Source organism: Myotis brandtii, unplaced genomic scaffold, assembly GCF_000412655.1.
Source record: "Myotis brandtii unplaced genomic scaffold, ASM41265v1 scaffold1424, whole genome shotgun sequence".
NCBI classification, from domain to species: Eukaryota; Metazoa; Chordata; class Mammalia; order Chiroptera; family Vespertilionidae; genus Myotis; species Myotis brandtii.
The window spans coordinates 426,631-438,595 of NW_005355089.1; the positions used below are offsets into that span (position 1 = coordinate 426,631).

The 11,965-nt window shown below is 42.2% G+C and overlaps 1 protein-coding gene across 1 annotated transcript in view; it reads right to left on the minus strand.

The window, feature by feature from the left end:
• Window positions 1-11,965, minus strand: part of FAM120C (family with sequence similarity 120C) — a 63,486-nt gene that overhangs the window by 21,747 nt on the left and 29,774 nt on the right. Inside the window, exons 5-10 of the mRNA XM_005860886.2 lie at window positions 6,493-6,595; window positions 5,846-5,919; window positions 5,140-5,411; window positions 4,081-4,354; window positions 3,021-3,192; window positions 1,722-1,971 (exon numbers count right to left, since the gene is read on the minus strand). Of these exons, the coding sequence (XP_005860948.1) occupies window positions 1,722-1,971; window positions 3,021-3,192; window positions 4,081-4,354; window positions 5,140-5,411; window positions 5,846-5,919; window positions 6,493-6,595 (1,145 nt within the window). The remainder of the gene's footprint in view (window positions 1-1,721; window positions 1,972-3,020; window positions 3,193-4,080; window positions 4,355-5,139; window positions 5,412-5,845; window positions 5,920-6,492; window positions 6,596-11,965) is intronic.

The following is an 11,965-nucleotide window of genomic DNA, read 5'->3' on the forward strand; positions in this document are numbered from 1 at the left end:
CATGATTTTGTGCACCGGGCCTCTAGTATTTAAATAAATATATAGGAGATGGCTTGGAAAACACACATCAAATATCCCAGAGGAGATAACTATGGGGAGAAAAAGGGAATTGGATCAGGAATAAAGAATAAAAGGGACAAAAAAACAAATATAAAACCAAATATAAAAGACAGGTCATGCCTGGCTGTTGCAGTTCAATGGTTGAGCAAGGACCTATGAAAAGGAGGTCATTTCCCGGTCAGGGCACATGCCCGGGTTGAAGGCTTGATCCCCAGTAGGGGGCGTGCAGGAGGCAGCCAATCGATGATCCTGTCAACATTGATGCTTCTATCTTTCTCTCTCCCTTCCTCTCGGAAATCAATAAAAATATATTTTAAAAAAAGACAGGTCGTGCATGGACTGATGATGACAGAGATCATAAACCGAGGAGACTATCAAAGCAATCAATGTCAGTGTTTCTGAAGTCTAAGCTAAATACAGTAGGTCCTCGGGTTACGTCAGAGATCCGTTCCTACGGCACGACATAATGCGATTTCACTGTAAGTCGGAACCCACCTACATAAGCACCTACGTCATTCACATGGAGCACATACACAGCAGTAATGAAGTGAAACAGTAAAAAAAAATTTAAAAGAAAGATAACAATTCCTGACCTTTACTTGTGGTAAATAAATAAAAAACATAAAGCACATATATACATACGTCAAAATGACGGAATTTTTTTTTTAATAAATAAACTAGAGGCCCGGTGCACGAAATTCGTGCTCGGAGGAGGAGGGTCCCCTCAGTCCAGCCTGCACCCTCTCCAATCCAGGACCGTTCGGGGGATGTCCAACTGCTGGTTTAGGCCCAATCCCGGGGATCAGGACTAAACCAGAAGTCAGACATCCCTCTCATAATCCGGGACCGCTGGCTCCTAACTGCTCACCTGCCTGCCTGATCGCCCCTAACTGCCCCCACCACCAGCCTGATCACCCCTAACCGCCTCTGCCTGCCAGCCTGATCACCCCTAACTGCCCCTCCCGCCAGCCTGGTTGCCCGAATGGGGGATATCCCTCAGCCCAGCCTGCACCCTCTCCAATCTGGTACCCCTTGGAGGATGTCTGACTTCCTAGAATCGGGCCTAAACCAGCAGTCGGACATTCCTCTCACAATCCTGCCAGCTCACCTGCCTGCCTGCCTGCTCACCCCTAACTGCTCCCCCTGCCTGCCTGATCACCCCTTACTGCCTCTGCGTGCTGGCCTGATCACCCTAACTGCCCCCCCGCCAGCCTGGCTGCCCCTAACTCTCCCCCGCTGCCGGCCAGGTCTCCCCCAACTGTCCCCTCTCTGCCAGCCTGGTCGCCCCTCACAGCCACCCCCGCTACCGCTGGCCTGGTCGCTCCACGCAGCCTGCTGTTCAGTTGTTTGATCGTCCCTCACTAATCCCCCCTGCTGGCCTGGTTGCCCCATGCAGCTTGCTTGTTCAGTCGTTTGGTCGTCCCTCACTTAACCCCCTTGCCGGCCTGGTCATAGGCAGCCATCTCATATTACCTTTTTATTATATAGGATGGGAGATGGCGACATAATCATGAAACGACGTATATCGAGTCTGACATAACCCAAGGATTGTCTGTATAAAACAAAAGCCTCCCCACCCCAAACACCATAAAACACCTGATTAAAGAAATGTTCAAAAAGTAAAAGAAATGAACTGGCTGCCTCCCTGTCCCATGGCTTACCGGAGCACACAGCACATGAGCAGCAGATGGGTGGGCACATTAGCTGGGTTGAGCATACTGGGTGTATCTGACTTCATACAGGCCAGGAAGGCCCTCATCCTTCTGTTCTTGTCCTCAACTGCTTTGCCTAGCCAGAGCCTCTTGAGGTTTGGGCAAGTCCATTCCCGAAATGTCAGTGCAGACACCAGTTCGGGGGTTTGAGGTGACTTCCCTTTATAGGCAGACCACTCTTTAAGGATCACTGCAGGAACTGGAAAACAGAAATTGAGGAAAACCAGGATGTAGAGAATTTCTGAGTATTTCTGCAGCTGGCCACATTGGACAAGATCAATCACATTTCAACACCTTTTTTATTTTTGTTGCTATAATATTTATTGTTAGCAGTAGTAAGCATTTACTATATGCTTGATATGTGTTAAGTACTTTGCATATAAAATTATATCTCATTTACTCTTCAGAACAATCCTGAGAGAGATTATGCCTACATTATCACAAAATGTAGTGCTCATTTTGCAGATGAAAAAATCAAGGCTTGCCCGGCTGGTGTGGCTCAGTGGTTGAGCATTAACCTAGGAACCAGGAGGTCACAGTTAGAATCCCAGTCAGGGCACATGCCTGGGTTTTGAGTTCAATCCCCAGTGTGGGGTGTGCAGGAGGCAGCTGATCGATGTTTCTCTCTCATCATTGATGTTTCTATCTCTCTATCCCTTTCCCTTCCCCTCTGAAAATAATAATAAAACAAAACAAAACACATTTCAATGGCTCCAATTACCTATAGGATCAAGTTCCAAAACAAAAACCTCACTGAGGAGGAGAGACTGTGTCAGATATACCTCTGCATTCTCAAGGCCCAGCATGATTCTTGTAAATAGTACTTGCTCTGAATGCTTAATGGTTATAGAATTGGGGCTTAGCCCTACCCGATTTGGCTCAGTGGACAGAGCGTCGGCCTGCGCACTGAAGGGTCCCGGGTTCGATTCCAGTCAAGGGCACATGCTCGGGTTGCAGGCTCGACCCCCAATAGGGGGCGTGCAGGAGGCAACCAATCAATGATTCTCTCTTATCATTGATGTTTCTCTCTCTCTCTCTCTTTCCCTTCCTCTCTAAAATAAATAAAAATATAATTAAAAAAAAAGTATTGGAGCTTAAGTTAATGCATTCCCCATACCAATAAGTATCCTGGTAAATTATACATTTTCTCAAAAACTGTTCTATAGCCAAAAGTATCATGTGTTTGCAGATACATTTTTGCTCTGCATCAAACTTTGAGAGATTTGTCAAAGCCAGAACTATGCTTACGTTCCACAGGCAGCCGTCGCCGTATAGCCAGGCGTTCTAATTTCCGCTGTGTCTCCGCTAGACTGAAAAGCACCCCGTATACATATTGACGAGCTGACCGGAATAGAAGAGCAGCTGGCGGCAGCTCCATGTTACACTCATCCTCAATACATACAGGGATCTTAATCTCACCCTAATAAGAAAATGGGCCAGAGAGAAGGAGAAAATTAGTTGCCTCAAGGTTTGGAATTGAGCTGTGAAGAACCAGTAAAGAACTGTATGTAGTCTAGCCACTAAATTTTCTTCTTGCACTTAGTTTCAGACTAAAAAGAAGCCATAGCCCAGCTGATATGACTCAGTGGTTGTGTCGACCTATGGACCCGGAGGTCAGGGTTCAATTCCCGGTCAGGGCACATGCCTGGGATGCAGGTTCCCATCCCCTGTGTAGGGTGCGCAGGAGGCAGCCAATCAATAATTCTCTCTCATCACTGATGTTTCTCTCTCTTCCCCTCCCTTGCTCTCCAAAATAAAAAGATTTTTAAAAAATTTTAAAGAATGCAAGATGATTCTTAAAAAAATAATAAAAAATAAATAAAAAGCAGGAACAAGTCCAGATGACCACAGCCGGCTTCAAAGCTATGTTCTGTTTTTAAAGTCTTTGCTATAACTGACTAGCTGACTAAATGGGGAAAGTCCATCTTAGACCTTTTGCTGGGGGGTGGAGTTGGATGATAAGATGATGGAGGGTAAAAGCTCTGGAGAAGTAGAGAAAGAGGCAAAAAACAAGGGCATAAGCCTCTTCTTCTAATGTCCTCCCCTAGACCAGAATGTACCAAGTTTCTTCTTTGAAATCTCACAATTACACTTCTTGGGGCCTCATTTACTGCACAGTCCCATCTCTTACTGGTCTCACCTCACCTAAGACCCTTAATACAATGAGAAGCCCCAGCACACTTGGTCTCCTTTCATCTCCCTTCAGATACCATTAATCATCATTTTCTCTGGTGACTTACAGTTCTAGGAAGTGTGAAGTGTACTGTCAAGAGCAAGGAGGGACAGAAGTACTGAGGTGCTCTCTCACCTTAGTGAGGACGTGATAGATATATGGGTACATAAGACCTCTTCGGTGTCTGTGTTCGGCCACCCGCAAGACTTCTGGGGCTACTGGCGGTAAGGGCGGAATGGTGATGTCCATGTGGTTCCTCGTAGACATAGAGAGCAGAGATGGGATGTGGGGCTCACCATCTCCCAGGGCAGCATCTGAAACTCCAGCATCAACAGGCTGTACCCAGGGACCTCTGTTACCATTGGGATCCTCCCATCTAGGCTGCCGATGAAATGTTTCTGTGACATGACTAAAAGATTGAGAAAGACAATGTAGAAAGAGAAAGGAGGTTGATAAAGATATTCCAATGCAAATGTCTGTTCCGATCTCAAGGAATCTTACAAACCCTCTGGAAGTTGGAACACTGGGTTAGCAGTGTGCCTGTTTCCACTCAGTGGCCATCACCACCCTCCTAGCTTCTTCCATCTGACACAAACCAATGTGATTAAAAGTTGTGGAACCATTCTGAATCCTTCCCAACACATAAGAGATCACATTTAGAGTCTTCGTATGTTGTAAGAAAATGACTGCAATTGAAACCTCAAAGCAGTCCTGCTTCCCAGGGATAATCTGCTTAGAGAACAATCTAAGAACAAATGAGCGAATACAAAATGCCACTATTTTAATCATCAGCACCCTGTCTGAGTCACTAAGAATATAACAGCCTACACAACTGTTCCAATACCTCAACTCTAAAAATTCTTCTCATTTTTTTTTAACATTCAGTCTACTCCCCTCACTAATTGAGAAATGGCAGCCATGACATGTAGACAGCCATACCAGGGCTCCCCTAAATAAATGCTATGCTGCCTTTTACCTCCATGGCTTGAGTATCTGAAAATTACCACTTGTCTAGGGTCAAAATGAGCATGAAGTGGCCAAGCAGAGAGAGAGTTTTCTTACTTTGCTTAGGAGCAAAGAGCCACAGAGAGAAGCCAGGAGCACACGCTTCCCCACGCCCCTGCCCAGGTTAGCAGCAAAAGAATAGAGATGCTTCAGAAGTCTGTTTCCTTGGGTGCCTATACAGATACTTACTCAGAGCTGACTCCGTTTGGCTCATCACCAGAGGAAGAAGAGTGGGAAGAGTCTGGTCCCAGAGGAGGTGAGGCTTTGGAAGTCAGGTAATTGGGAAACTGTGATGAGTCATAAGAGATACCCCAAGTGGCAAGGGGGTTGTCCTCCAGCAGGGGATTCTCAGAAAAAGCATGGGATTCCCCCAAAGTATGGGGGGAGAAGAGAAGAGAGGAGTTGGGTCCCAATGGGAATGGTGGTGGATATTTCATTTTCTGGGGCACATGGTGAGAAAACTGAAGGATAAAACAGACAGAAAAGCTCTTTAACATTTTACCATGCTCCAAGATGGTTCCCTCAAAAAGTTGTGACATAGCGGATGATGGCTGCAGCAAGGGTTATTGGGATACAAAGCACCTACTGAGAGTAACAAGAAATAATTCTAACAGTGATGTATGGATAGAATTCTCCAGAGGCAGGACAATGAACCAAACCATGGTCTCCTAGAACACTTTCCAACATTAGCAAATCTACCTTCGCCAGGCCCTAGTGGTTACTGATTTGGATGTTTTCGTTACATAGTCTGTTGGCCTCCAGCTGAGAATGTGGCATAGGCATATACCAGTCTTAACATACTGATTACACTGAGACACCCTAACTCAGACTATAAAAATCAGGAAGCCACCAGTGTCTAATGCTAACAGTCTGAGGCCCCTTAAAAGATACTTACCACTGGCTTCCCAGAAATACTGCTCATTTGACTTCGTGGAAGGGGAGGATTTCCCAGCCGATTATTACGAAAACCTGAAGCCAAGAGAAAGGACTACATTTTAGGCAAACGTAATAATTCTACCATGTTACATTCTGCTAACCCCACATCACCTGAAAAATTATTATTAATTATAAATAAGTCACATTTTACTGAACAGCTATTATGCATCATGCCAGGAATCTTACATAAATTACTGCATCTGATAACAACCTTATACAATAGGTATCATGATCCACCTTTCGTACAGATGTGACTTGCCAAGATCACACAACTAGTAAACAGCAGAGGTGGGATTCAAACTCAGGCCTGACACCACTGAGAGGGCTGTCTTACGTATACTAGGCCACAATGGAGGGTAGCACCAGAAGAAGCCCAAGCTAAGAGAATGGCATAGGACCCCAGCTAAAGTTTTGAGCAATCGGGGCCCTGTCTCGTGTCACCTCTCTTATTACATGGAAATCCAAAGGAGAACGTCTACCAAACAGGAATGGCTTGTAGGAGGATGCAATACAAACAAGTGATTCTACTCTGGCCCAGGAGTTTCTGAGGGGCCACCTCAGTTTCCTCTATGGACAGAGCAGCTCTGGGTCAGGTGGAAGCCTTACCTAGAAAGGAGGAGGAACCCACTGGCAGCGAAGAGATTTTGGTTGTGACTGAATAGTACTCAACTGCTTTCTTGAATCGCTCTATTTTATCTTCCGTCCTGGACTGGATGTTGCAACATCAGATGTTCAGAAGAAGAAACAACACAAGAGTGTCTTTTTCATGCAATTTATAATTTGAGAGTCAAAACAGTAGCAGAAATCAAATATTTAAAGAAACCCAAGAGAGTAATTTTTCATGTTGCAGGAAAGATTAGATAAAGCGAAAGCATTATAGAACATAAAATCTGGGAAAAGTTTTTAAATTAAGTTTAAAAATAAATAAAAGTTTAAATTTTGTATTCTTCTAAAATGGTCACATGATCATTAGAAAAACACATAAGGATAGGGGAAAATTACAGAGTACCACCACCGAAAGATATTTTGGTGTGTTTTCTCCTTCTAGTATTTTTTTAAATAAACTTTTTTCCAGATATTGGCTATTGTAAATAATGCTGCTATGAACATAGGGGTGCATATATTCTTTCTGATTGGTGTTTCAGGCTTCTTAGGATATATTCCCAGAAGTGGGATTGTTGGGTCAAAAGGCAGCTCCATTTTTAACATTTTGAGGAAACTCCATACTATTTTCAACAGTAGCTGTACCAGTCTGCATTCCCACCAGCTGTGCACTAGGGTTCGCTTTTCTCCACATCCTTGTCAACACGTGTTGTTTGTGGATTTATTGATGGTAGCCATTCTGGCAGGTGTGAGGTGATACCTCATGGTAGTTTTAGTTCACATCTCTTTGATGATTAGTGACGTTGAGCATTTTTCATATATGTATTGGCCATCTGTATGTCCTCTTTGGACAAAATAGAAGCAGAGGCATGGATACATGGAACAGACTGACAGAGGTCAGAGAGGAGGAGAATGGGGGGCACTGGATGAAATAAGGTGAAGAGATTAGCCAGAGAACATATATGAATATTGCATGGACACAGAGAAGTGTGGTGATGGCCAGAAGGAGGGGGGTGCGGCGGGGTGGAGGTAGGTAAGGGGAGGAATGGGGGACATCTGTGATAGTGGCAACAATGAATTAAAAATAAATAAAAATTGTTACTTAAAAATACACTTTTTTGTTGATGTATATAGCTGTACTATTTTAATACACATATTTTCTATAGTTAATACCTTACTCTATAATAATATTGTATTTTATTATATTTTTAAGATAATTTTGAATGGCTGCATATTTTATCATTATAAATATATCATAAATTATGCATCTACTTCCCTAATACCTGACATTTAGGTTATTTCTCACATTTGGCTTTTATAAGTTATACAGCAAAGACACATCATATAAGATTTTCTGGATTTTAGATTATGTCCTTAGGAAAATGTCCCCAAAGTGAAATTATTGGTTCAAAAGCCATGAACATTAAAACCAAAAGCAGCCCAGCCAGCGTGGCTCATGGTTGACCTATGAACCAGGAGGTCACGGTTCAATTCCTAGTCAGGGCACATGCCTGGGTTTGCAAGCTTGATCCTCAGTGTGAGGTATGCAGGAGGCAGCTGATCCATGATTCTCTCTCATCATTGATGTTTCTCTCTCTCTCTCCATCTCCCTTCCTCTCCAAAATCAATAAAAATATTTTAAAAACACACAAAAGCACTTAAACATATATAAAACCACAATGTGACATCACTATATATCCACAGAATGGCGAAAATTCAAAATTATAAATATCAGCACTGGCAAGGATATGGAGTAACTGGAATACCAGTAGATTGCTGGTGGGTATATCTAGGTACAGCTTGGAAAACAGTTTGGCAGTTTCTTATAAAACTAAACATTATTTACCGCATGGCACAGTAATCCTTCTCCTAAGTAATTTACCTAGGGAAAATGAGTACATTTGTCCACCAAAAAAATATGAACAAACTAACAACAGCTTTATTCATAATAGCCCTAAACTGGAAATAACTCAAATGCATATTAACAGAAGAATGGATCAATTGTGGTATATTCATACAATGGAATACAATATAGTGATAAAGAAGAGCAAAGTGCTGATACATGCAATGCTATGGATAAATCTCAAAGATATACTGAGTGAAAGACAGACAGACACAAAAGGGTACATATAAAGTTCAAGTAGAAGCAAAACTAATCTATGGCAATAGAAGTAAAATGGCTGTTTCCCTCTGTGGGGTTGGGGCTGACTGAGAAGGGGCTTTTCTTTATCAAAATCCCCTTGAACATAATTTTATGGTCTTCATATTTCATCAAATGGAACATAAGATATTAAAGTCATTTCTAATTTCTCATTATAAATAATGCTCTAATAAGCATATTGTTAGCAAGTTTCTTGGGTTATTTCATAGGGCAAATTCTTGGAAGTAAGTTTACTAGGTCAAAGGATATGGTCATGTTCATAGACTCTTGACACATGATACTAAATTTCTTTCCAGAATAGTGTCACAAGTTATATTTTCATCATCAATACATGAGAGTGCCCAATTCGCCATGTAGCCCCAAGTGTTGAATATTTTCTAAGAAAAACCCATCTAACTAACTGCAACAATCCATCTGTTTCTTATAAAAAATTAAAATAATGAAAAAGGAAAACTTAAAATATTCATAATCTTATTATCTCTCAGAGTTGTAACTAGTAACACCCCAGGATCTACACAGCATTCTAGAAGTTTTTATGGGCATGCATGCAAGCACACAAACACAGAAATCAAGATCTCCAGGTCTGCTAGCCTCACTTGGACACAAAATCACTCTGCTTACTAAAAAAATTGGACTTGAGAAGGCCTCTGTGGTTCAGTGGTTGAGCATCAACCTATGAATCGTGCAGTTGCCAGTTCAATTCCCCATCAGGGCACGTGCCCAGGTTGCAGGCTCGATCCCCAGTGTGGGGCATGCAGGAGGCAGCTGATCGATGTTTCTTTCTCATCGATGTTTTTATCTCTCTCTCTTTCTCCTTTCTTCTCCCTCTAAAATCAATAAACAATTTAAAAAGTGGACTTACTATAATTGTCTGAAAAAAGGGTTCCATGTCTAAAGAATGTTTGCAAATTATACTGATTTACAGAATATCTACATGGTTGAATAATGTTCCTTTGAATCAAAATTTCATTTCTATGCATTATTATTTCATTGGTATATTCAATAATACACGTAATAATTGAAAACAATCTCTTACAAGATAAAAGCTATACAGTCTCTCCCCTACTAGCTCTACCTCTGCGCTCACTCCCCTCCCCAGAAGTGACCACTGTTACCAGCTGGGTGTATGTTCTGTCATAACTCTTGCTGTATGTACACCAAGTTTTTTCCCCCACATAAATGAAGTCATATCAACACGTTTTTAACCTGGTTTTTGTACTTAACAATACGTCTTATAAACTATTCATTGCCAGTGAGTATAGGTCTATGATGCAATCCCCTGAAATACGAATTATGCATACTTCCCGCAATGCACCACTCTGTACTGAGTCCTGACAGATATTTACTCTTCCTTCAAGGGGCACACACCAGTTGTATGAAACCTTTCCTCTCTATGAAACCTTTATTGGGGTTTTTCTTTGTTGTGCTCATTTATTTGCTTCTGCCTCCCAATTTAATCTCAGGTTCCGTGAAGACAAAGAATGGTTTATTCACATTTATGTCCTAGTATCTAGCATGGGACCTTGTCTATACAGGTTCATTTAGTACAGTGGTTCTCAACCTTCCTAATGCCACGACCCTTTAATACAGTTCCTCATGTTGTCGTGATCACCAACCATAAAATTATTTTCGTTGCTACTTCATAACTGTAATGTTGCTACTGTTATGAATCGTCATGTAAATATCTGATATGCAGGATGTATTTAGGCGATCCCTGTGAAAGGGTAGTTCAACCCCCAAAGGGGACGCGACCCACAGGTTGAGAACCGCTGATTTAGTATCTGATATATGATTGCATTTAATAAAGTTCTATCCTTTTCTTTTATAGATCTACAAAGGTGATATTTATGAAAATGCTATAGCAACAATGAAAAGTGGTGAAGTCATAAAATTAAGTGAAAAAAAGCAGGTTAAAATTTTTTACACTGACATGACTACCATACCACATCAAAACACACATATAAAGGAGACATGAAACATTGTAAGCAACTTAGGATGGAATTAGGAGCAGAGTGTCTATTTTAGTTTTTTGTTCTTTTTTTTTATTAAAAAGGGATAAAAGTATGATGATTGCTGGGGGGAGGAGAGGGATATGGGGGGAGGTAGAGGAGGATACGGGGGGATAAATGGTGATGGAGAGAGACTTGACTTGGGTTGGTGAACACACAATACAGTGTACAGATGATGTGTTGTGGAATTGTGCACCTGAACCTGCAAAATTTTATTAACCAGTGTCACCCCAATCTAAAAAATTTTATGGCCTTGCCCAGCCGGCGTGCCTCAGTGGTTGAGCATCGACCTATGAACCAAGAGGTCACAGTTCGATTCCTGGTCAGGGCACATGCCCAGGTTGCAGGCTCGATCCCCAGAAGGGGGCGTGCAGGAGGCAGCTGATCAATGATTCTCTATCATTGATGTTTCTAGCTTTCCCTCCCTCTCTCTTCCTCTCTGAAATAAATAAATTAATATATTTTGGCTCAGTGGTTGAACATTGACCTACAAACCAGGAAGTCACGGTTCGATTCCTGGTCAGGGAACATGCCCAGGTTGCGAGCTCGATCTCCAGTAGGGGCTGTGCAGGAGGCAGCCGATCAATGATTCTCCCTCATCATGGATGTTTCTGTCTCTCTCTCCCTTCCTCTCTGAAATCAATAAAAATATATTTTAAAAAACAGAAAGTTAAATGTGAAGTAATGGATATAACAAAATGTTATTAGGAAAATGTATGCCTCCAATACCAAACACTGATTTCATTCTTCATTCATCTAAAGAAATCTATAGAGAGGTTTCTGTCCTGGGTAAGATGGACCAAGCATACCCCACCTTGTTCCCACTAAAGGTAGCTATAATAAGCAAGAGCAACTATTTGACGACTCTGAAAAGTGAAGCAGGAGGATTGGGGAGAAGACCAGAATTCAAAGTACCACTGAACCAAGGATGAGTTTAGCATTTTTTTCCTCTGGTATCCCCTGGTGTGGACACAACACAGCCTGAAATCTGGAAGCATCTATTGATGTGGACAGAGAAAACTCCAGAAAAAAACCCTTGTCTTGTTCTGGCTTGAATACTGGGAAAGGGGTCTCCAAAAACTCAAGGAAGTGTATAGAAACAGCCCATTTTTCCTTCTTTTTCTTTTTTCTGTTCTCCTGTGTGCCAGCCCAAAGCAACTTGTGGTGGCAGAAGTGAAAAGAGGGGAACAGCAGAAATCTAAAACTGAATGACAGGAAGCTTCCTTCCAATCAGAGAAGCAGAAGTCTGAAGAGGTGGAGTGAGTCTTCGATGCCTTCTCTCTCTCTCTCTCTCTCTCTCTCTCTC